Source organism: Stenella coeruleoalba (genome assembly GCF_951394435.1).
Source record: "Stenella coeruleoalba genome assembly, chromosome: 21".
NCBI lineage: Eukaryota > Metazoa > Chordata > Mammalia > Artiodactyla > Delphinidae > Stenella > Stenella coeruleoalba.
In genome coordinates, this window is record NC_137167.1 from 25,501,059 (window position 1) to 25,526,662 (window position 25,604).

General features: G+C 50.4%; 1 protein-coding gene across 1 annotated transcript in view; it reads left to right on the top strand.

Annotated features, from left to right (window-relative positions):
* Positions 1 to 25,604, top strand: part of DLGAP2 (DLG associated protein 2) — a 718,648-nt gene that overhangs the window by 559,126 nt on the left and 133,918 nt on the right. Inside the window, exon 5 of the mRNA XM_079909047.1 lies at positions 12,310 to 12,375. Coding sequence (XP_079765173.1) covers positions 12,310 to 12,375 — 66 coding nt within the window. The remainder of the gene's footprint in view (positions 1 to 12,309; positions 12,376 to 25,604) is intronic.

Sequence of the window (25,604 nt, forward strand, 5' to 3'; positions counted from 1 at the left end):
AAATCAGGCAGGACTCACCTGTCATTCACATGCAGAAAGTGCGTTTGAAAGCAGCCATGCGTCTGCCAGGTTCCCGGGAGACCAGTTTAGAATGGACCAGCCATGATGCCCTACGTGGGAAGGAGAAGCAGGAAAGCACAGATTTCAGGAACGTGATCAAGGAGCAGACATTCTCCCGGTGGAGACAGCCAGTGAGATGTGGGGGAAGCTGGGTGTCCCGAGCTCAGGGCGTGTGAGCGTGGCTGGGGGCGGGCACCGCGCTGGCCCTCCTGGAGATGCACGAGCTCAGCCGCCAGGGCCGGGTGCGGTCTGGCACTCAGCCCCCCTTACAGGTGGAGGACAGGGTGAGCCTCTGAAGGGCTCAGGTGGGTCTCAGAAAACCAATAAGCAGGCAGTGCCTGTCTTCAGGGTCTCGTGTTCTTCCAGCCTCCATCCCTGCCCGGGCCCTCGGTACCAGGCCGTGTACTCCGGCCAGACCTCCCGCTGTGGCTCAGCCTTCACGCTGGAAGGGAAGGGACAGATGAGCAGCGTCCCGCAAGAGCCCTTTGGATTTCCGTGGAGAAGTCCAAGGTGAAGGTGTATTAGTGCCAGATATTCCGCTAAGGGTCCTGGGCTCCCCTGGTGTTTGTAAAAAGCAGTGGAGCCCAGGCAGGTGGAAGGAAGTGTGCTCGGGACCAGTTCGGGACTCTCAGCTCAGAGCTGGGTGATGGCCGGTCCCTGTGATTTAGAAAGGGTGGCAACACCATCAGGTGGATGGAGTCCATTGTGTTCCCCGCAGCTTTGAGAGTGGTCCTGCCTGGAGAGGGGAAGGTCCTGGGGGGAGGTTGTCTGCTCTGCGTCCCCAGGGAAGCTCACGCATGCCGTGTCCCCAGGAACAGGGGCCCCTATGCCACTCTCCTTGCGGGCCCCGCACCTCCGATCGGTCCCCGTCAGCCGTCACTTCTGGCTCTTCCAGCTCTGAGCCAGCGAAGCGCTTCCTGCCAAGTGGGGTGAAATTGCCAGGGCTTTTCATAATAGAAAACACAAATTGCTGGAGACAGATTCACTGCTGGTGAACCAGGAGGTTGAGAACCACACACTTGTGTCACAAACACGACATTAAAATGCTAAAATGCATGAGTCCTGCCGCTGCTGATCTCCTGAAGCACCAACAGATGGGAAAGCTGGCGTCTCCACTCTCTGAATGTCTCCCGCTGACCCAGGAGACCAGCCGTTTCGGAGATGGAAACGATATGGGGGTGCCACTTCTGGTTGGGTTTCAGGTCAAGGACCACATCATGTGTTCAACCAGACTCGATCTGGAATCCGAGGGCTTTAAAAACGCATTGCTGCCGTGAAACCTTGTACTTATTCGGTTTCCTGCGAGTAAACTTGTCGTGTGATGTATTTCAGAAACGGAAGAGCGATGCCTTGGACGTGACTTGTCGATGCGTGATGGTAACCGGGTTCACCTGTCATTTTCTAACAAATGTGATTCACTTTGATTAATATCCAAAGAGGAATAAATGACTAATGGCAGGCCTGGGGCTATTGATCAAAATTCAGTTTTACGGCGAAGGGGCACTGAAAGTGGGTGTTTACAAAGATTCAGGGTCTGAAACAACCGACCACAAATCAAATTTCCAAAGCTTCTTTGTTTTAGGAAGTAAGACTCAGCATCACGTTTTGGCTAGGAAATATTTTAATGTATAGACTTATATGATGAATTCTGTCCATAATTGAGTTTAATCAAGTCTGTGTAACAGCTGAACATGATTACATCTAACTCCGGAGTGACGGGAGTTAAAAATGTATTTTTAAATTAGGTGCCCTATGGAGTCACACGGATGGCACTCGTCCACGCGAAGACCTGTTCCTGCCCTTCCTGTCTGGGCCCTGCGGTCACTGTTTCATGTAATTTTCCTGCCAGACTGTGGGCCCCTGGAGGGTGTGGGTCCCGTCTCAGAGTCACAGTGCCAGCACTTGGTGTCAGCAGGCAGGTGTGGGGTGGGAGTGAGGGTGGGGGGGATTTCAGGGGCTGAGTGTGGGCAGGTGTGGGACAGCGTCGTTCACACAGCCGGGGGGTGGGGGACAGCCGCCCCTGGACCACTGGGACCTCCCAGGTCCCCTTCCAGGAAGCGCTAGGTCCAGTGAAACAGCAAATGTGAAAATGCTACCTTTTAAAGGACGGCTTGGACTTCCCTGGTGGTCCAGTGGTTAAGACAACGCACTTCCAATGCAGGGAGCCCGGGTTCCATCCCTGGTCGGGGAAGTTCCTCATGCTGTGCGGCACGGCCAGAAACAAATAAATGATATCTTTTTTCTTTTTATTTTAATTGAACTATAGTTGATTTACAATGTTGTTTTAGTTTCAGGTGTACAGCAAAGTGATGCAGTTATATATATCTCTATCTATCTCTGTCTATCTATATATCTATATATATTCTTTTTCAGATACTTTTCCATTATGGTTTATTACAGGAAGTTGAATATAGTTCCCTGTGCTGTATAGCAGGTCCTTGCTGTTAAATGATATGTTTTGAAAGGAATTTTAATCACTGTAGGACGAACCCATGATGAAGCAGGTTCAACCACAGAATGCCTTTCGGGGTCCCGTCATGGCCGCAGCGGGGCTGGTGGACGGCCCAGGCCCTCCTTCCCTGCTGTGATCCGCGGGGTGAAACCCCCTGCGTGGTGGTGTCCACAGCAGGCCCTGCCCCTCTGGGCACAGACAGTCCCTGGACGCAGAGGCCGTGTTCAAGAAGGCTGTCGGGGTCCCTTTGCACTTTACTGGGAATGAGTTTAGCGCATTTATTTTCTGAGCCCAGATTTTGATGCAGGGAAAGGAGTGTCTTAAAGAGGAACTAGGAAAGGAGAGCACGCACATGAACGCCCAGGAAAGACAGAGAAAGTAAAAATGCCGAGGACACATTTTATCCCCATCACTTTCCCAAAGACGGATCCTGATCCCACGCCCACCTAAGCCTGGAGGGGCCGCAGGGCTCTGCAAGTAGAGGAGCGGCTAATGCCCACACGCGGAATAGGAAAGAAGGTGGACTTGGGAACCGGGCCATCTAATTTCAGCAAAGGAGAAAACAGATGTTGGTTTTACTGGAGACGCTGAACACCAGGTGTTTTTATAATCCCCTTCGTATTTATAAAGCGCACACAGGCCTGTTGAAGAAAATCTGGAAAGCACAAAAAGTTTAAAGAGAAGAATGAAGCGTGGCCATAATCCCTCCAACTGCAGACGGTCGCTCTTGACATCTAGGTAAACGGCCCCCGTCTTTTCTCCAGAGCAGACGAGGATCGTGAAGCAGTCAGAGTTTGCATCTCGGCTGTCTCACTCAGCGTTACATCGGGAATTTCTAAAATGGCTAAAAGCTCTCTAACATTCCATGCTGTGATTGTTCCGTAATTTATTTAACCATTCTGCTTTAATTGGATATTGGAAAATCAAGGCTTGCCAATTTTGTTAGAGGGGGAAAAAATGGAGTGTCACTACTTACCCTCGAGTCACTTGCACAAAATCCAGGAAAAGACACAAAATCACTGGAGCTCTCATTACTCCTGGGTCATCAAAGCCCCTCCCGCTCGGGTGGACGCCTCTGGAAGGAGCCAGGAGATGCCGGACATTCATCAAGTGTAGAAAATTAAGATGATACGTCAAATGAATTTAGAGTACGACAGAAACTAACACAGTATTGTGAAGCAGTTATACTCCAATAAAGATCTATTAAAACGAAGAATTTAGAGTGTTTAAAAGTTAACATTGTGGCTTTTTATAATGTTAAAATGCTGGAAAACTCCTCTCCAGAAAGTAGGTGTTATCACAAAGGAAATGGGAGAGAGTTTTCCAGGCAGAGAATCCCACTCCCTGTCCTGGTATGAAGTCAGCATCTCCGGAAGGTGCCTGCGGGGAGTAGGGCCGCGCTGGGCCTCCCAGCGGCCAAGGACGGCAGCCACCTGGACCCTGTGGGCGCAGGGCGGTCAGGCCTCCTGTTCCTAGCTGGAGGAGGGAGGGTGGGATGGGGGCCTTGAATACGTCGCTTTTGTTCGTTCTGTGAAGTTGGCTGTTCTCAACCCGGCTGCACAACAAAGTCGCCTCTGGAGTGAGGTGAACTGACCCCGGGCCACCCAGAACCTCCGGACCCAGAACCTCCAGGATCGAGGCCAGAGCATCTGCATTCTTCTCAAAGCCCCCAGGGCATCGAGGCAGGATTTAGCAAATAAAGATCCAGGATGACCTGGTAAGTTTGAATTTCAGATACACAACAGATACCGCTTGGGATATACTTCAATATTATTCTTTGTTTATCTGAAATTCAAATGCCTGGGTGTCCTCTGGCCGCCCTACCCAGGGACTTCTGATGAACCAGCAGAAAGCCACCCGTCAGAGATAAAGAAGGTGTCTGGTGTCAGAGATAAAGAAGGTGTCTGGTGTCAGCATGGTTCACTCCCTTCTCTGAGGTGGTTACCTAACCCAGGGTCTGGAAGCAGCAGCTCAGGCTGCAGAGGACAGCTTTTTCTAAGCTTTGTGAAATGCCCTTTACTCTGTCCTTAAGACTGTATTTCCACTTTAAACGTGGTGGACATATCTCCCAGCAAACTTAGGTGTAAAACCTTATTAAATACAGATGGTAGCGCAGAGGATTTGACACTACATTCGTGTGGAAGTTAGATTTAAAACATATTATATAAAATGTAATTAACGTCACTTTTGAAGTGACGAATGTTCAAGTTTAACAGCAGACAGATACGTTTCATCCTGAAGCTTCCTTCCTTACATGAGAAAGTCTGCTTTTTACTTCAGCATGTTTTCCTCTCGTGTCCAAGTCCAGAAGAATTCAGAGTGAAGTGTGCGCTGCCCTTAGTCGCACGTGAATTCCTGTGGAAGACGATTTTGTGATTTGTTTGAAGGCGTGGTGAGCCCCTCAAAGTTTGCAAACAGGGGACGCCACTGCCCTGCCTGGGTCCGGGGGGTGTGAACCCTGACACCCGCCATCGGGGCTTCCGCTGTTCCCTCTTGCGACCCCAAGTTTTCCTCTCACCTGAGTGACACTTGACTAGGAGTGAAAATTCTGCAGACTTTCGGGCAGCTTCTTCAGAGACTTGATCTTTGGTCCAAAATAAAATTATGAGCATTTTTCTGTGTTTCAAAGGAAAGCCATTAGCAACGGTCCTGGCGGGGGCTGGAGGCAGGCAGCAGGCACAGCTGTGAGGAGGGACGGTCGCACTAATCAGTGTCTTTATCCTCGAGGAGCAGAGATGGACCCTTAATTTGAGCAGCTTCAAGTCCTGTCGTTAGGGAAACGGCTGAAATGGGGACTTGAGTGCTTTCTGCAGAGTAAACTTTTAAAGACGGAGAAGAATCTAGAAATTGGGCAAACTGTCAGATCGCCAAACTTTGTGGGTGGCTTCTTCAACAGCTGAATTTGCAGAGTGTCTCCTGGGTGCGTCCAGAAGTAGCTGCCGGGTGTCACACCTGGAGATTCGGTCACTCCCCCCGTGGTCGTCACCCTGACTCCGTGGCTCCGTGTCCTGTGCCCTTTCTATCCACTGGGAGGAGTTTCCAACCAGTCACACAGTCAGGAGACATTTTCACAAGCAAAATTTTTAACTGAGGAGAGGTCGGAGGTGGAGACTGGGAAATAACGCACCACCCGAGAACTGTGAGTTCAAGGTTATTCGGGGACTTACCGGGGACGGTGAGCCGGAGACAGCCTCCCGGTGGCTCTGAGGACCTGCTCCCCAGAGCTGGGGGAGGTGAGCACATGTGTGATTCAGGCGAAGGGTGCGTGCGGCCAAGCACACAGCTGGCTGGAAGGTTCTGCTGGTCACAGGAGCACATGCCTTAGTTAATGGTCTTAGCACTTTTCTGAGTATGGGGAGGTGTGAGAAATTGGCTTTGTAATATCTCCGGAAAATACCTAACTATGTGAAGGCCTGTTCACGAGTTTTCCTGGAGCACAGAGCACCTCCTTCCTGGTCTCCGCCCTGGACTCCTCTCACGGTGGGTTGAAGGTCAGCAGCTGTGGTGGCTTGTGGCTCAGTCCTTGTGGAGCCCAGTGCGAGTGACCTTCTTTAGCTGGCAGAGGATCTGGGCGGGATCGGAGGTGTGAGCGAACTTGAAGTGAGCGGGTAGACCAGATGGATCTGGTGAAGTGAGGCTGGAAAAAGGCTGAGTGTGTGGAGCCCTCATGGGTTGAGCCAGACCGGTCCCCTGGGCCTGGGGGAAAAGGAACAGGAAAGAAATGACCATCAGAGGGACTGATCCCAAGGGAAGACCCAGAGATGCAGCTGGACTCAGGGTGGGCATGGTGGAGGGTCTCTGGTAACATCAGTCAGACTTTGGAAGCTATAGATTCAGCAGCAAAAGCTTCACATGCGGGGCTTCCCTGGCGCAGGGGTTGGGAGTCTGCCTGCCAATGCGGGGGACACGGGTTCAAGCCCTGGTCTGGGAGGATCCCACATGCCGTGGAGCAACTAAGCCCGTGAGCCACAACTGCTGAGCCTGCGCGTCCGGAGCCTGTGCTCCGCAACGAGAGGCTGCGGCAGTGAGAGGCCCGCGCACCGCGATGAAGAGTGGCCTCTGCTCACCGCAACTGGAGAAAGCCTTCGCACAGAAACGAAGACCCAACACAGCAAAAATAATAAATTAATTAATTAATTAATTAAAAAAAACCCTGCTATGGACTAAAGCAGCAAAGAAATATGAAAAAAAATTGTATAGGTTTGGCGGTAGCCCATGTGGTTTAAAAAAAAAAAAAGCGTCACATGCTACTACCCTCAGCTCAAAAGGTATCATCCCAGCAACAAAAAGAAGTGAGAGTCACTCACCCCTGTGGTCTCCCTGGGCGGCCGTGTGTCCTGGCCACTCTGGGTTCTGCAGAGAAGTTCCGAAGGCTGCAAGAGAAGAAAAGGGGGGCAGACACCCCACCGCATCCCCTTCTTAACTCAGTGCTCCCAGACTGCACCCATAGCATCCTTTCTTATATTTGGAGTTCTGTGTAGGCGTCATTTGAAAAAAAAAAAAAAAACAAGGATGTGCTACTGAAAATCTCCATCAGAAATCACGATTCTGCTGGGGACTGTGGGTGAATCACTTCTCTGCTCCAGGCCTGTGGCCACTGTGTCCACAAGGACAGTGGTCTCTGCCCCCTCACTGCCCACAGGGACGCAGTGGGGAAAAACTGATTAAGCGCATAAGTAAAAACACCGTTTGGAGCAAGACATGCTGCCAGGTCCCGGGCACAGTGGACAAAGCGTATCATTTCATTTTCTTGGTGTTTATGAGGTAGTAACGGTATTGTGCTCCTTTACACCAAGAAATCCGGTATTTTCTTATGAGCAATTTCCCTTTTCATGTATAAACATTGTTTTTCCTTCTAACGCTTTCTTAATATTGCTTCCAAGTGGGCATGATTCAGAGACAACTTTCCCCCTCAAAAGGTGTAATTTGTACTTGTGTTTAAGAGGGTTTAGAAGCCCAAAGACTGGAAGTGTGTGTTCTCCCTGCTCTTTTCTGAGCCTGGCAGCGGGACGTTCGTGGGTCAGGTCTTTAAGAAATGAAGGGTCATGTTGCTGACACGTCCAAACAGATGCCCCCAGACAGCGGGGTGAAAGAGCTGGAGCTTCCATCAGGACAGGCTCAGCCTCCGGGAATCCGCCCCCAACGTGAGGTCAGGGAAGGCACGGAACGTCCCGGGTCTCGACTTCTGCGTCCATCAGGGCAGAGGGCCCTTCGTGCCATAGCTGCACAGCGGTCGGTCGGGTCAATGAAGTGAGGTGATGGAGGGCTGAGGATTTGCAAACGTGCACACAGATTATCGTACATATCACTTTTCTTCTCTGCTTCACCAAAATCTGGCCAAATGACCAAAAGCCAGCTGGGAAGCAGACCCAGCAGTGCTGCCTGGTGGTCCCGATGCCAGCCCTCATTTCCTGAGACTGGAAAAGGGGCCGAGTCCTGGATCATATCCGGTGGGAGGACGAGAGGAAGGCGGGGGCGGGGCAGGGGCTGTGTTAGGTGCTCGGCCCCGTCGCTTCCTGAAGGACCCTCTCCGCGAAGCAGGAGACACTCCCACGGCCGCGCGCACAGCGCAGTGAAGCCAGATCTCGTTCTGACGCGGTGCTGCCCGCACACTTGGCTCTGACCCTCACTGGGGGGTTCTTTACTCGGGACGCGACTTTGGTCTGCATTGAGGTGGGGCCTTTGCTTCTCGGGACCTCAGATCCCGGCCTCCTTGTCTCCGCGCCCGCTGTGGGCTCTTGTACCCACGGCTCTCGTTTCTGTCCCAGCAGGGCCCCCCGCATCCAGTGTCTCTCTTCCCCAGGTGACACGCCCACCTCTCTGGTCCTCATTGCACAGTGTGGATGCCACAACCACCTGGAACGTGCATGTGAGGTCTGACCGTGAGGACACCCCGATCTGACCCCGTCCCCCTTGAGGGGGCGTGAGCGGTGCGTCCGTGAGAAGGGGTGGCAGACACCGGTCGTCCTCTGAGATGATGGCCATGCCCTGGATCGTAGGATTCTCTCGGATAACTTCCTCAGCTCCCGGGTGCGGGGGACGAGGGTGGCGACTGTCTGACATGTGCAGGCGATTTCAGAGACGGGCCCGCATGGTGCTTCCGTGGTGGTAGCTCAGCTCCACCAGCCGCGTTCGATCCCCCCTTACCTGGATTTCATCTGGGAGAAGTTCGGTGCACACATGGAATTAGACGTTGACCCTTTGAAGAAGCACCGTGGCCCAGAACCACAAAAAGACCTGCTTACAATTCACCCAGAGGTGTTATCGAATCGCTAGGTCAGGTGTTAGCGACTTGGTAAATAAGACGATTAATCCGTAAGGTGAACTCATCTGGAAGGTATTGTCAGCACCCAGCGTGCAGGGAGGAGGGTCCAGAGCCCTAAGAGTGAAGGGCCGAACCTCTAGTGAAGACCAGAACTCACTAGATGCACTCAGACGTGTCTGTGGATGATTTCCAAACGTTTTCAGTCTGTGGCACGTTTCTATTTTTGCAAAGAAAACACGCTGAAATGTGAACATGGTGTCCAATGCAGGCACTCCTCATTTTACAGCGTGATTAATCTCACATGTGTGATCTGCACGGTGGCTGCCCGACCCCTCCCCAGGCTGTGGTGTGCTCATGTGGCCGGGGAGGTGTCGCAGTCCCCGGGGGTCTCACGCGCAGCCCCGAGCTGCCGGCTCGTTGCTCCAGCCGGGCTGCTCCCTGGTCCCGCCACTGGTCTGTGCAGCACTGGCAGGAGAGATGCTTCCTCTCCTTGGTGCAGGCTGGGTCAGAGACTGGAATCGGGAAGAACCCGTGTTGGCACATCTCTGTAAGCCTGGCAGGGGCAGCTTTGGGGACCGAGAGGTATCAGAGGAGGAGACGTGCCCTGCGCCCTACGTGCTTCCTTCGCCGGTCACCTCGGACGTTCTCGTCCCGCTGCGGACACAGGACGTTGGGTGACCGGCCCGCAGACCCCGTCTGTGCATGTGAACAGGACGGTGCCCGGATCAGTGCTCTGGGCTGTGAGTAGGTATCGGGCGGATACACAAAATGTGAGCTGCAAAGACAAAGCTGGTTGGATAAGGCAGGATCACGGCCACTAATGACACCAACACACGCTTTGAACGAGGCTCAAGGGGCTAAGAGATAAAACCAGAAACAGAAACGTCTAATGCATTTGCCCTTAACCCACATTCCATGTGTTTGACTGAAAGGTTTTCCCTAAGTGTAGCCGCTCCGAGGCCTCACTTTATCTGATCTGAGGAAGGACAAGCAGAGGGAGAGTATGCAGCTGGTGGCGTCCACCCTCACGATCCAGGGCTGGCCTCCGCACCGCCTCAGGCGGCGTCCTTGGAGTCTCGTTCTCGGGATAATGAGACTCGCCCTTTTGTGAAGCTGCCGGTTGATTGCGCTGCGCTGGGCTCTGTCTGTTCGTCTGCATCCGCTGGGCATCTTTGTCAGTTCAGTGCGTGCTCGCGGTTCCACTGTGTGATGTCAGCTGCTCGTTCAGATTCATACTGGTAAAGCTCGTCCCTTTGTTTCTGTGTGTGTGTGTGTGTGTTCAAGGAGAACAAATGGGATCGAAATCGAAGGTTCACTGTTTCGGTTTATTCTCCTAATTCTCTTCTACCTCACCTAACGCAGACGGTCTTCAAGTTAATAATGCTGACCACGTGAACATAGTCTCCGTGGAAACCGTATTTAATTAGCACTGTGCATCCTAGTGCATTATGCTTCTAAACAAATGAAACACGGCCTCTTGAGTTTCATATTACCCTGTGGTCACCTGACCAGCCAGCTTTGTCATCGATGGCTTATTAGCAGTAAAACAAGACTTCAAACGTGCAAGAAGTACTCTTAGCCATGAAAAACGGGGCGCAGCTGAATTATGTGAATGCATTCGAATAAGCTCTCTCTAAAATACTTACCCCAATTCAGACAGACATTTATTAGACATATATACATGTATATTCATGTATATCGTATATATCTTAAAAGCAGTGCCTGGGAGACCCCGTAAGATGAAATTCCACCACAATTTACCTGAGACATGGTAAATTCCACAGCTCCACAGCATCTTTCATGGCCAAACCCCCTACCTTTCTTTTTTTTTTTTTTTACCATCTTTATTGGAGTAGAATTGCTTTACAATGGTGTGTTAGTTTCTGCTGTATAACAAAGTGAATCAGCTATACGTATACATATATCCCCATATCCCCTCCCTCTCGCATCTCCCTCCCTCCCACCCTCCCTATCCCACCCCTCTAGGTGGTCACAAAGCACTGAGCTGATCTCCCTGTGCTATGCAGCTGCTTCCCACTACCTATCTATTTTACATTTGGTAGTGTATATATGTCCATGCCGCTCTCTCACTTGTCCTAGCTTCCCCTTCCCCGTCCCCGTGTCCTCAAGTCCATTCTCTACGTCTGCATCTTTATTCCTGTCCTGGCCCTAGGTTCTTCAGAACCATTTTTATTTTATTTTTTTAGATTCCATATATATGTGTTAGCATACGGTATTTGTTCTTCTCTTTCTGAGTTACTTCACTCTGTATGACAGACTCTAGGTCCACCCACCTCACTACAAATAACCCTACTTTCTCTCTTTAACGTCCTGTAAACTTGCTGAAAGTGGAAGGTGCCTATTTGCTGACTTGAAGATGGTGAAAATGTCAGTGGGCTGATCACAATGTCCTAAAACGAAGCCCCCCGCGACTGTAACATGGTAACTGCATTTAGGATTGCTAGAATGGATGTCCTACTAGAATATTTGCCCAGAGCTTATTCGAGAATGTTGGAAGCCTGCGTGAATGCACGTCTGACTATGTAATTATATTTAGAATGATATTTACGGACCACACACCCAAATGATGGTACATATATGAAGCTTATCTGAAACTCCCTGTCTCTGTATGGAGACCTGCTGTCTGCCCCCCCCCCCCGCCCCCGCTCTCCGTGCATCGCGGGGCAGACAGTCCCTGGGCATCAGCAGATCTAAGCTGCCGGGCAGCACTCATGGGGCCCAGAGCGGCCGGCAGACCAAGGCGCCTGGTTCGCCGAGCGGAGCCCAGGACGGAAGGCCGCTGCTGTGTCTGTGTCCAGCTCCCCAGGGCTGGCTGGACACAGAGCCCAGGCCTTTTGTCCCTTTGGCTTTGTTGCCTCATCTGGGTAGGGAGGGCCAGAGCGAGATGACCCCCGAGACCTTATACAGCCGCACGACATGTCCCTCTAAGAATGCCGTGTCTGCTTCTGCACTAATCACAGACCCAGCAATCGAAAACCAATGCCGGTGACCTGTTGTCACAACAGAAGGAAATGAGATGTGGACAAAATTGACCTAAGGTTAACGAGTATTAAGATGACAACAGTAACTGCAGGCTTCGAATTTTGCCAGATGAGGCCTCAGGTAGTCCAAGACTTTCCAGACGTCAGAGGAGTGGTGCTCAGGACCGTGTAGGGCTCACAGGGGACTCACCAGCCGGGAAACAATCGTGCGGCCGAGTTTACAGAATCCAGTTCACCTGCAGACAAAGTCTGCAAAGTCTGCAGGAGACCAAGGAGCAGCCGTGAATCCCTTGCACGGCGACCTAAGGCGGCGCCTCCGTGGGGCAAACGTGCACCTGCGACCGCAGGCCTGTTGTCAGAAAAGGTGGTGGTTCCTGGGCTTCGGCCCCAAACGCCAGCCCCGAGCAGTGGCGTAAGCCGGAGAGCGTGGCTCGTGCCTGAGCGTCGCGGGGGCGTGTAGGGGATGCGTTGTGCTTGTGCGGGCCACACCAGCAACATACTGAAAAGTGACTTTGTTTCTCTCTTTGCAGAGGAAGAGGGCGGGGACCTGGTCCAGCCGGGCATCAGCTTTCCGGGGCCGGCCAAGGAGGATCTAGGTAGAGTACACACCAGTGCGGCACAGAGCAGACGGGCGTTCCGGGCGGGGGCGACGTGCACGTCCGTCACCGGTGACCCTCCCCGCAAAATGTTTTAAGTATACATTCGACTTTAGGGGGTCCTAATGAGAACTAAGTAAGATGCAGTGAAATTTTTTTTAAATAGCGGTTTGTAAACATTATGGAAGATCTAGATGAGAACACAGTTGGCTCCAGATCATCCCAGATTAATCATTAAGGCGGTTATTTACATAATTAATATTATTAATCAGCAAAGCTGCATTAACATAATTGAGACCTGTCCGCACATGGAGAATGACGCATCTCTCCTTCCCTTCTTCATCACGAAACCCTAAGTCAATCTAAGGGAGGGAAAAGCTTTTGTGTTTGCATTTTTCTCAGGTAACTCTGGTTACTTGACATAAAACAGCTGGTTTCTCCAGGCAAGCCCAGCTCCACGTGGCTTGGGTGCCGAGTGCAACTATACGCTTGCTTCCAAGGGAGTTCCGGGTTACTATCACGTTCTCTTTTCCCCGGCGCTCGTAGAAATCACGTGGAAATTTTATCTGTCTGCTGCCACAGACACAGTGAAGCTGGAGCTGGAGTTGGCCATCACCGTTTGACAGGAGTCGGGCATACATGAAACGGGGCAGATGCTCCTTTAGAAATGGGGAGTGCTGGATGAATTCAGCCTCAGAAGGCTGAATGAGATCCACATGGAATGTAACTGAGAAGAGACACCCTCTCCGTGGCTCTGGGCTCCTGGCCCTGCACCTAACACGGTTACTCGCCAGCCTCAAAGGCTTCCGGCTGCCTTCTCGGCTCCTGACGGCCATCTGCTGTGACCGCGCAGAGGCTGTCTTGTGGATCATAAGCTTGATTTCTATTTAAATTCGAGTTTTTCGTAATTGATATCTGATCGTTAGCCAGTGACTCTGTTGCTCGTTTGACTGTCTCAGAGAATAATATTGCAAATCACAGGAGTCCTTTAGTGTAAAGCTTCGCTTTCTTTTAAAGGAAATTAGAACCAGAAAAAGGTTGCTTTTCAATGTAAAATTATGAAACCAGGTATAGTCCTAAAAGAATGACAGTATATTATCCACTATGATTGAGTTAGAACTTTATTTCTAACTCGCCAGTCTAACCAGGCCTTTCTCTACTTGGAAATAGGCCAATAACATTATTTTTCCTCTTTATTTAGAAGGAACACTGGCTGTCTCATTGCGATAAGCACGCGTTATTTTTTGTTTCACTCTGCGAAGCTTCCGCATGAATGGGTGACTCATCTGACTTCTGTCTCATGAGGCTTTGACAATAGCTCACCTGCATTTGTACTGGCTCTAAGATTTTCCAGCATCACAGTTGTGTCTGCGGCACCAGTTCTTTTCTGTGACAGGCTTTTAGAGGGAGGGGGACCTGCCAAAACATAAGACCTCTGCATCCTGAGGCCACGTTTCCGTCTCCGTGGCAGCAGGAACCTGAGGCTGACTCAGAGGCTGCCGTCCACCTCTGGACAGCACGTGGCACTCGGGGCGCTGTCTCAGCCCGAGGGCCTGGACTTAATTCCTGGGGGGACACCTAGAGGTGCAAATGCTTTGTCCTATGGTAATTCTATTTTAAAGTTTTTTTAGAAGCCACCATAATGTTTAGGCACAGAAAGTACTTAGTGCCGTTCCTACAGTGTGGACATGAGGTGATGGTTGGTGGTTATAATGAGAACAGTCAGATTTTAAAGGACTTGGGAAGAAACGGACAGAAGGATTTGGTGACGTTGGCTACAAAAGAGTTCTCGAAATGTTGCCCAGTTTCCCACTTGTGGTGGTGAGTGGGCGGCGGTGGGTTCTGATGGGAAGGGAAACCCTGCATCAGCTGTCGGGCAAGCGAAGTAGCCAGTGGACCAGCCGGTGGACGTAGCACCGAGGCGCCCCCGCCAGGCGTGTTCGCACTGGGATCCAGAGGTCTTGAGCAGCCCCTTCGCTGAAACATGAGGGTCAACCTGCCTGTCGTGGGTCCCTGTCACCTGGGGGGCATTTAAATACTGGTCCCTGGTGGGCTTATTGTCTAGAAAGTTCCCTACGTGATTCTAACTCGCACCTCGGGTCAGGGATGCTGATGTAAAGTGTGTGAAAGGATAATTTATAGGAAGCTTTAAAAAAAAGAAAAGGAAGGAGGGTGGGGGAGGAAGGGCGGAGAGAAGGAATCAGTTATGTTCCCAGTGTTATTACAATGACTAGTTGGGAGCAAGCACCATAATTTTAGACGTTTTATTTTCCAAACTGGGTTTTCCAGTTTCCTTATCTCTGAATCGAGAGGGTGAGACTGGACAGGTTTTTAACATCTCCTCCGAGTCTCTGATTCTACCGTCCCACGTTAAAATTTAAAATGCTTTATAGTGATGCTAATGCTCTTGCAGTGAAATGAGTCATTGTCATTTACAGAGCACTGAGGGACGTTTTGCAGCCGGTAGAGGCTAAAGGCACAAAACAAGGCAGGAGCCTTTGCCTCTGGTCCCCTTCAAAATACCAATCTTTTTTTTTTTTTTTTTCCCAATTGGCCTCAGTGTCTAAAAACTCCAAGGAAAGGTGAGTGACATTTACTGAAAACCCTAAAATCTTCTCTAGTGACAGACAAGACAAATGAGTAAAGTCATCTTTTTAGAAGTGAGTACCACACCCCATGCCCTTGCCATTAACAATTCCATTTTAGGGCACAGACATTCTCTGAAGCTCATAGGGTGTAATGTATGAAAAGTAACTTTATGATGAGGAAAATGGCCATGGAACAGAGGAAGATAAAGAAGGTTTCTATGAAATTAAAGTCAGTGATAAAAGTGGATTAATACAGCACATTCAAAATGACTACAATGGAAGAGAAAACCCACTTTTTCTAGGAGAAACATTTTGAGAGAAGGCCCTCAGACACACTGAAATTAAATTGCCCTACCAGTAATTTTTGTGACATTGGCTCATTTATAGGAGATGTGATCGTTAATAATGGGTTTTCTTCATTCCCGCGAATGTTAAATTTAAGTCAGTTGTAAAGAGTTGGTAATTTATAAGCATTTATGAAGACTGTTCTGTTGAACCAGATTTTGCACTGGCAAGTCAATTGCAAACTGAAATGAAAAAAGGCAGACAAAATGAAATGATCAATTAAAGAATATTAGGCAGATATTATATGAGACAGCACGGAGAAAACGGGCACACTATGTAATTTTAAAAATACCTGCATATAAAATAATACCTGCCAATACTTAAAGCCTTCTTCAGGACAGGCACATGTTGTGAAAATATTTTTATATAAAGGATGTTAGATGGCGTCTGACGTCTGCACACCATCTAACTGCATGAATGTCTCAAAGTAATTATAATACGTAACTCATTTTAAAAGAACTCCTCTTTTGGACATTTATTTTTGTGTCCTTTTATTAACACCCCTACGTGTACATATAGATGTGTAACTCTGTAACTCGAGGGGCGTCCACACTTATTTCCTTCAGGGAAATTTCTAGAAGTTTCTAGACATAGTGGACATGGTGCCTTGCCAAGGTTCTCTCTGGACAGTAACAATGTATCTATTTACTGCGTCCCTCCATCCTCCCTCCTCCACAGCGGAGACCCCTCAGGACGTGCAGCCCCCTCCTACCCACCTGCCCCTTGAGGATCCCGACACCCCTCAGGGAACGCTCCTCCCAGCGTGTGACGTCGAGTCCCCATCACGTGCTGCAGAGGAGGGACGGTCACATGCCAGCTAATCAAGGGGACAGTCCAAAAGATGTATTTATTTGACAATTTAATGTTAAAACTTTGTACAAACAAATCAAATCAGTTTTAAAGCTACTAACACGTGTCTATAGAACTTAGGAGATGGGGATTTTTCATCTAGATTTCTGGAGTGCACTGCCTAGCTTTTATGCTAAATATCAGTGTTTACCTTGCACAGTTTCCAAGCCTGGCTGCTGCCGAATGAATTACGGTACCTTCTCCCGTGTTGGTTCCCCTCCTCACACAGCATATCTTTATTTGATGCATTGACGCCTCCATCAGTGCATGTGTGGCTTTGTCTTACTACATTTGGGCTACGGTGAAAGAAAAAAAATGCCACAGACTGGGGGCTTATAAACAGCAGACGTTTACTTCTCCCAGTTCTGGAGGCTGGAGGTCCGAGATCAGGGAGCTGGCAGATTCAGCGTCTGCTGAGGACCCTCTTCCTGGCTTACAGGTGGCGTCTTCTCCCTGTGTCCTCACGGGGAGGAAGGGCTGGGGACCCTGTTGGGTCTCTGTTAGAAGGACACTAATCCCATCCTGGGGGCCCCACCCTCATAACCTCTCACCTCCCAAAGGCCCCCCTGACACCATTACTTTGGCGGTTGGGAGTCAACACATGAATTTTGGGGGAACACAGACATTCAGTCTATAGCAGATTTCACTCAAACAACAATTACTGAGCGTTTTCTGCCCTGAAGGATGTGCCCACGTGCATGACCGACTAGCTCCCTGACCCAGCAGCCTCCACACGCTGAGGAGTTAGAAGAAGCCAAGTGCGTCACCGCTGTGTGTATAAGAGAAAAGGAATTCAGTGCAGTTAGAGAGGCACTGACAGTACTCTCTAGACTGTGACCAAAATCAAATTGCTGCAGACTAGGGACCTAGAGAGCCTGGTGAGCAGGGCGGCTTCAGTTGGGGTCCCAGGGATGAGCAGGTTTCCAGACACAGAGGAGCTGTAAGGCCATTCCTGCTGCCAAACACCTGAGCACCGAGGGGGCCATGCGTCAGGACCCGCACCTTTCCAGGGGGCTGGGGGCAGGCAGGGAGGGCCGCGTGGGCACGGGGTCGCCCCTGAACTCTATTCAGCGCATCCATCAGGGCAGCGTGTGAACTCGGGACCTTAAGGATGCATTCTGAAAAACCATGCTCTATGGGCTTTCCTGGTGGCGCAGTGGTTGAGAGTCCGCCTGCCGATGCAGGGGACACGGGTTCGTGCCCTGGTCCGGGAAGATCCCACATCCCGTGGAGCGGCTAGGCCCGTGAGCCATGGCCGCTGAGCCTGCGCGTCCGGAACCTGTGCTCCGCAACGGGAGAGGCCACAACAGTGAGAGGCCCGTGTACCGCAAAAAAAAGAAAAAAGTGCTCTAGTGATGGACCCAGATGCTGGCCTGGGCAAGGCTCCTCCTGGAAGGTGTGGGGTGATGGGGGGCTGTACCAAGGCCCCTCCTACCAGGACTTCTGAAAGGTCACAGGGTGACCGCGGGTCTGGAGTGGTGGGACCAGACAAGGTGCCCGGTGTGTAAATACTTCATGATCAGGAGTTAGACACTGTCCCACCCTCCGGCTTCTGCAGATGGAGAGAAGGCTCATATGGAATGTGCGGGGCTGTGAGCCTGACCCAGGGCTACCGGGGATGCATCAGTGGTCCAACCAGCGGAATCACCAGGCCCACAGGGAGGGGACAGACGGGCCTTGGAGGGAGGAGAAGCTCAGGAGAGGGTGGGAGAGGGACTCTCACGGTGAAGCCCACCAACTGTATCCCATTCAGTCAGCTCCGGACCGGGGTTTCTCAGCCCCAGTCCTGCAAACCTGGAGGCTGCTTTCCATCCAGGAGGCTGCTCTGAGCGTCCCCCAAACCCCAGGCAAACACGGCCACACGTGCCCTTGGACAGAGCAACCCTCACAGAGAACTGTGCTTCCAGACCCTCCCCTGAACAGCATGAAAATTGGGGGATTTCAGTAAAAAATAAAGCAGAAAACAAAGAGAGACAACTCCCAAGATTACATTTTGGCTTTGAAATCATTTTTTTTTAAACCACAAAGTATCAATACTAATCAAAAAGTAGCTAGATGAATTCATTCTGAGTAAAATAAGCCTTTTTTTTTTGCAAATTGTACACCAAGTTTATTTCCTTCCAGTTAATTGAGATACAATTAACACACACCACTCTGTAAGTGGAGGTGTACAGCATAACGATGTGACCTACATACATCGTGAAGTGATGAGCCCAATAAGTTTAGTGAACATGCATCATCCCATATAGATACAAAAGAGAAGACATAGAAAAAGTAGTTTTCCTTGTGATGAGAACTTTTAGGATTTACTGTTAGCAACGTTCCTGTATAACACACAGCAGTGTTGCTTCTGTTTATCATGTGCATCGTATCCCGAGTTCTTAGTCATCTTGTAACTGGGAGTTTGTACCTTTTGACCCCCTCTCACCACTCAAAGATACGACATTATTATCGACCGTGTTCGCCACACTGTAGGTGTCACCCCCATGACTCATTTACCTTGTAACTGGCAGTCTGTCCCTTTTAATCTCCCGCACCTATTTCTCTCCTCCCCTCTCCCCTCCCCTCTGACAACCACCTGTTAGTTCTCTGTATCTATAACTCTGTTTCTGTTTTGTTATATTTGTTCATTTATTTTTTAGATTCCACATATGTGAGATTATTTAGTAACAGTTTTTCTCTGTCTGACTTATTTTTACTTAGCACAATATCCTTTAGGTCCATTCATGTTGTCACAGATGGCAAGATTTCATTCTTTTTTATGGCTGAGTAATATTCCATTGTGTGTGTGTGTGTGTGTGTGTGTGTGTGTGTGTGTGTGTGTGTATACATACATACTACATCTCCTTTATCCATTCTTCTGTCGATGGACACTTACGTTGCTTCCATGTCCTGGCTATTGTAAATAGTGCCGCAGTGAACACTGGGGTGCATGTGTCTTTTCAAATTAGTGTTTTCATTTCCTTTGGATACATACCCAGGAGTAGAATTGCTGGATCATATGGTAGCTCTATTTTTAGTTTTTTAAGGAACCTCCATACTGTTCTCCATAGCGGCTGCACCAATTTACATTCCCACCAGCAGTGCACAAGGGTTCCCTTTTCTCCACACCCTCACCAACACTTATTTCTAGTCTTTTTGATGACGGCCGTTCTGACAGGTGTGGGATGATATCTCATTGCGGTTTTAATTTGCATTTTCCCGGTGATTAATTGTCTTGAGCATCTTTTTATGTACCTGTTGATAAAATCAGCATTTCAATATGGGATTATGGCAAAATAGAATCACACTGGGCTCAGAGCTTGATGACTCAGTGGAGGTTGGACTTGGGTCTAGCGGACAGTGTGTAGATGTCACAAGGGTGCAGTGATGTGAGGTCAGAAAAGGTGCCAGGGACCCGGTGAGGATGCTGGGCTTGTCTAGTGGCCGAGCATAAGGAGACCCTAGCTTCCACGTGCTTCTTTCTGCCGGAGACCCAGCCAGACTCAGGGGACATCCCCTCAGCCCCACCTCCTGATTCTGCCCAGATGCTCTTACGTCTGCAACACACCCATTCTCTGGTCCATTCCTGCAGAAATCCGTCTATCTTAAAGGAAGCAAGTATTTCCACACGTGCATTTGTCTTTGTATACACACGCACACCCATGCAAATTTGAGTAACACAGGAAGTCTTCTTTTCGCCTTTCAAAGCCATTCCTCCTGAAATGACACTTCTGCTGCAATAGCGCCTCAAGCCGTCAGCTTCTATGACAAGTAAGCGATGGCCTTTGCGCTGGGTGACGTGGTGGTCTTGGGTGGAGGCAGATCCCAACAGGAAGGGAGGAGGGTGACGGATGAGCCATCTAATCAGAGAAGAGACCGTCCGTTGAGTGGGCCGCTTGCTGAGTCAGCATGTAATTTTTATTTCGTTTCCTATCTCTCCTATTTCTATTTCCATGACACTGATTGTAAAACCGTGGGCTGCAACCCATTCAGTGGGTCGTGAATTCAAGTTACTGGGTCGCAACCAGCAATTTTTTAAATAAAAAAAGAACAGGAAAGTATGGAATGTATAGAGTAGAAAATATCAAAGCACATCACACATAGTAGGGCAAGTATCGCTGAAGGAAACCTCGGATGTGTGGGGGGGTGGGGGGACTAGGTGCCAATGCACAAGGCATCTCGTGTGTGGGGCACGATGGGCGTGGGCGGGAAGCTGCTGGCAGAGTTGCGCCCTGTAGAACCGGGCGGGAGATGAGAGGGATCCCGCCGTGTGTCTTGGACAGAAGCACCGAGGCAGCCCCGAAGCCCTCGCGTCCACCTGATCCAGCACCTGGGAACCTCACCTCCACCTGATTTTACTGTGCCTTTGATTCCCTGTTTATTACAAATAAAGGGGAAGCCTTAAGGGGATTTTCCTACCTCCCGGGATTATTAGGATGATTAAACCCAAAAGTATAAGACCTTAGCAAGCCTTATTAGCATTTGGTGCACGTTAGCTTTCATCATCTTTACTGTCACCTTGTGATCGTCATGACCACTGTGCTGTCACCCGCCCGCCTTCACTAATCCAAGCCTGAAAGAGTGAGGGATGCGTAGGCGGAGATCGTATCCGGGAAGATGGGCGCCAGCTCCCGGATGTCTGGTTTCCTCAGTGTTAGTCTAGAACACGATGTCCATGGCTACTAAATTTGTATGCAGGTTGCAAAAGCTGAAAACACGGATTCCAAGACTGCGCTTTGATTCTGAAGATTCGTGTGCCTGTAAGGGTTCGCCGCTCCAACTGCAGGAGACTCACAGGCACACGTGCGTTCAAACGTGAGTCAGAAGCCATCCGGAGATGCGCTTGTCTTGTCGAGTGGATGCAGCATTAGGTAGAAACGGGGCGGCGTGCTGATCTTTTCGGGTGTTCGAGCCTGTGAAGTCTGGCATCCGGGATATAGGAAATGAACGGTCAGCTGGCAGGGAAGGGAGCAGAATTATCTGACCCAGTGCTGGGCTTCTAGAGGAACTCTGTAGTTTGTGAAAAATGAAAGGTAGCGGATGCCCTGGGCTTTTGAGAAATTTTACCAATATTCCATGTTTATGGTTGGCATCAAGAGTGAGATGGCCCTTGGCAATGCAGGGGACCAAGTGGGAGAGGAGCGGGAAGGGGACTTGGGTGTCTCCGAGGACCCCTGCGGTGCTCCCTGCTCCCGCTGGGCACCTAGCCCAGTGAGTTGAACCCCGCAGCATCCTCAGTGCACCTGTGCGGGGCCTGAAGCCCACAGAGGTCAGCGATTGAACCGGGTCCCTGATGAATCAGCGGCCACTCCGGCTCTGAGCTAAACCAGGGTGGGAACGTCTTCCTTCCCCAAGAAACCAAAATATCCTGTGTCCGGTCCAGTGTATCTAGTTTGTTGTATTTGGCACCTGAAATTGAATTGTTATGGGGCTGATAATGAGTTGCACCCGGAATAAACATGGAACAACAGGTGTATGTGAGCGCGTGTGTTTATCTGCTTCACCGGTTGGATTCAGGAACTGGATGCGTGTGTGTATGTGCTCCAGCTTCTCGACCAGAAACTGCTCCCCAGACCATGACTTAATTCAGCAGAAAACCTTTGTTATACGCAAGCATCCCCATTTTCACCACAAAATGGAGCTGAAAAGTGTTTTCACAGGTGAGGGTCTTCCTTGGGATGACGGCTGTATAGCCTGTGACAATGTGCCACATGGACAAATTTGAACCCCAAAGTCTGTTTAGTAATTTAAAAGAACAACATTATGCTTCGTCTTATCAAAATGGAATAAAGAGCGTACATATGTTGTGTCCGGTTTAGCTCTCCCACATCACAGATTTGATTCAAATAAATGCTCGCTGTAACTAACGTTAAACTTGTAACTAACAATGTTGCAGAAGGCTCCTTGCATCGGTGCCCCTTGCCCCTGCTCTGTGTCACCCAGGCGGCAGGGTGAAGGCTGGGGGCTCACTCACCCGCACCCCGCAGCTCCCACGCTGCAGCGGGAGAGCCCTGGGTGGAGAGACTGCAGTGGAACTCCATATGCAAGTCGCAGAAAGCAGGCACTTAGTTACATTATAGGACAGGAATATGACCCAATACACACAAATTTTAACTGTAACAACGCCCTATAGACTAAAAATAACCCAGGAATTGTATTATACTTACCCTGACAATATAATCAAAGTTGTTTATTTCACACAGTTTCCTAAACAGAACATCACTATTCCTGCAAATTGTCATTAACTTACCAGAGGTTAGGGATGGAGGTTAAAGGGAATTTGCTGTATCCATGGGTGTATGGGAATTCTTCCTTGAGCCTTAATGCATTGATACTTTAGCGTCTAGTTTTAGAAAATTACAGCCCCAAACCCTCGGGTTCCCCCACGTGCCTCACCACATACTCTTAAGTGAAGCCAAAACTCACAGCAAACCAAACAACAAAGCACCCACATTCAAAGTTATTAATAATTAAAAACAAACGACATAGCGATCGGTTTTGTCAAGCAATCTCCTTGCTGAAAATTCTGCACACCAGCTGATTGCAAATACCCATGCCCACTAGCTCACTGCCATGGCCGTGAAGGGGAGACCAGGAAGCTCTAGTATCTTTTACTCATTCATCTGAAGACTCATTAGACAAATGGTGTGTATGTTACTAACATTTGCTAAAGAAGGGCTGACATCCAAGTTTCTAATCTGGCTTCCCAGTGACCCTGGCTCTGGCCTGGGAGGTGAGCATGCAGCTGTGCTGTTCCAACTGTGCACATTGGCATCTCAGGGGCGGCATAGAGGAGGGGACAGGAGCGTCCACATGGCCCCAGGCCCCAGCCTGTGCAGAGTTATTACAAAGATGCAATCCCTGTGTCCTCCAGCCCAACAGCAATAGGAGGAGGGAGAGAGGAAGAAAGGCATTGTATTGTCACAGGGACATTAGCTGTCACCAACACCAGCCATCTGTGTACGCACCAGCCTCTTGTAACCCAGTGTACACCCACCTCCAAGACACAGATACAAGCTGGAGACTGACGAGACAGAGTTCCTGAACCCAAAAATGGTGGCAAGACTTCCCAACCTCATCTGCAGCAAGGCCTGGGAGCTACCGCCTTCCTCAGCAAAAGCTCCTAGTTACACTCCAGTCCTCAAAACTAGAAGGCACACTCTTTAGTAAATAATCGTAGAACCAGGGGAAGTTACAGAACCCATGCCGAGAGGTCAGGGCCCCCGTCTCCCAGTACCCTCCCATGCTCGCATGGTGATAAACAGCACAGCATCTAACCCTGCAGAGCTCAGAGGTCCAGCCAGCCAGCATCCCAGTCAAGTGTTTATTGAAACCCCGCTGTGTACAAAATGCTGTTTAGATGTTGAACCAAAAGATGCAAATAACTCTACATATTCTCTCAAATTCTTTGGTTCTTTTAGGCCATGCACGGGGTTAGATTTGCTTTCACCAAGCACGTTTCTCTCCCTGCAGAGAAGGGCTACGCAGGCATCCTGTGGGCTTTGCTGAGCGGGCAGCAGGAGACGTGGGGCTGGTGCCGAATTAGACAGTGAGCGGGGAGGAAGTAGAATCGGAGGGGACGCAAGTGTCCATAATTAGTCAGAAATAAGATTCTCTGTCCAGTACAAGATGTCCTCTCCCTGCCTGATTTTAAATTCAACCCTCATTTTTTTGCTTACACCAATCTTCCCAGAAGGCCACGTACATCCTACAAAGTGAGGTTAATTCCGAGCAGCCCAGGGATTTTTAAATTTCATGTACGTGTTTTCTGCTTTTTTTATGTATATGAATTTACTTATTTATATTTGGCTGCATTGGGTCTTCGTTGCTGCACGGGCTTTCTCTAGTTGTGGCGAGCGGGGGCTACTCTTCATTGTGGTGCGCGGGCTTCTCTTGTTGCGGAGCACGGGCTCTAGGCGCACGGGCTTCAGTAGTTGTGGCACACGGGCTCAGTAGTTGTGGCTCACGGGCACTAGAGCACAGGCTCAGTAGTTGTGGTGCACGGGCTTAGTTGCTCCACGGCATGTGGGATCTTCCCAGACCGGGGCTCAAACCCGTGTCCCCTGCATTGGCAGGCGGATTCTTAACCACTGCGCCACCAGGGAAGCCCTATTTTCTGCTTTCTATTACTCATCGCACAGAATCTGCAAGTGCATTTGAAACTCCATTTTTAAAACTCGATGAAATGAAATGTTATAAAATTTAGTGTGGTTGCAACTGTATCAAGAGAAGAGTGTAAACAGTTTATGCTGGGTAGGAGGATGCAACAGGGCTTCAGGACAGGAGCGCTCATGTCTGAGTAAATGGTAGACGTGTGGGTCTGGGGAAACTGGGTGGCCCCTGGGTTTACACTGAACGGGCCGGTCTGGAGTTCCAGGCTCTGCTTAAAGCACTTCACTTGTAGGACTGGTTTATTTGTCCTTCCCCCCATCCCCACCGCCACCGCGTGGCTGGTGTGGCTCCCATCTCATGATACAGGGGTGGGAGAAGGTGCAGCATCCCGGATGTGGGCACTGGCGCTGCAGCCTGGGAATCAGGTGATGGAGAAGAGCTGGGTGAGGGCCCGAGGAGGGACAGGGGCGAGGACCACGCACGGATGACACAGAGTCTGGATCACGTGGGGACCGTGACACATCGGGGTGGGACGAGGGCATCTAGCTGGACACCTAGGGCAGAAGCCGTAGAGGATTATTGTGTGTACGGATGGTGGCTGAACCCACTTTGGGCGTGAAAGTCTGCCCGGCTCAGGTGTCATCCTTCCATTTCATACGAAGAAGGTCCCAGCATGAGAGACTTGCATGGGTGGCCACCAGGGAGGCAAGGGAGAGACCAGGTCTCTGTCCCTTCCCCAGAGAGAGACAAGCATGGCAGGCAGTGCACGCACACACGCTCATGTGCGCACATATGTGCACACAATACATACATACACGCACACGCGTGTGCGCAGACACGTGTGCGCGTGCATACATGCACGTGTGTGCACACACATGCCTGCACAGACAAGCACACACGACCACGTGCACATACATGCACGGTATGCGTGTACGTGCAGGCTGTGCACACAGACTCAGGATCACGTTCGCGCACACGCACGTGCCGGGGCCGGGGGGAGCGGCTGCAGGTGTGGGGAAGCCGCCGCGCCCGCGTGCGGAGCAGAGGCAGCCGCGATTGCCGGGGGCGCTGTGAAGGAAGCCCCCAAGGCCCCGGAGGGGGGTGCACGTCATGTGGGCGCTGAAGGGCACGTGCTGCAGGGGTCGGTGGCGTGTGTTTCACCCTGAGCACAGGGCAGACGCGCGACAGCGGCCCCTGCGAGCCCCCAGAGGGCCCCTTGCACGTATTTTGTGGGGCCCACGTGATGTTCTTTAAACCAAGTAAACAAACAAATAGCAAACGGAAGGGAAGCTTTTCCTTCATCGTCCAGGTTTCTGGCTTCATTAGGGCGAGGGTAAGGGCCGGCACCACCAG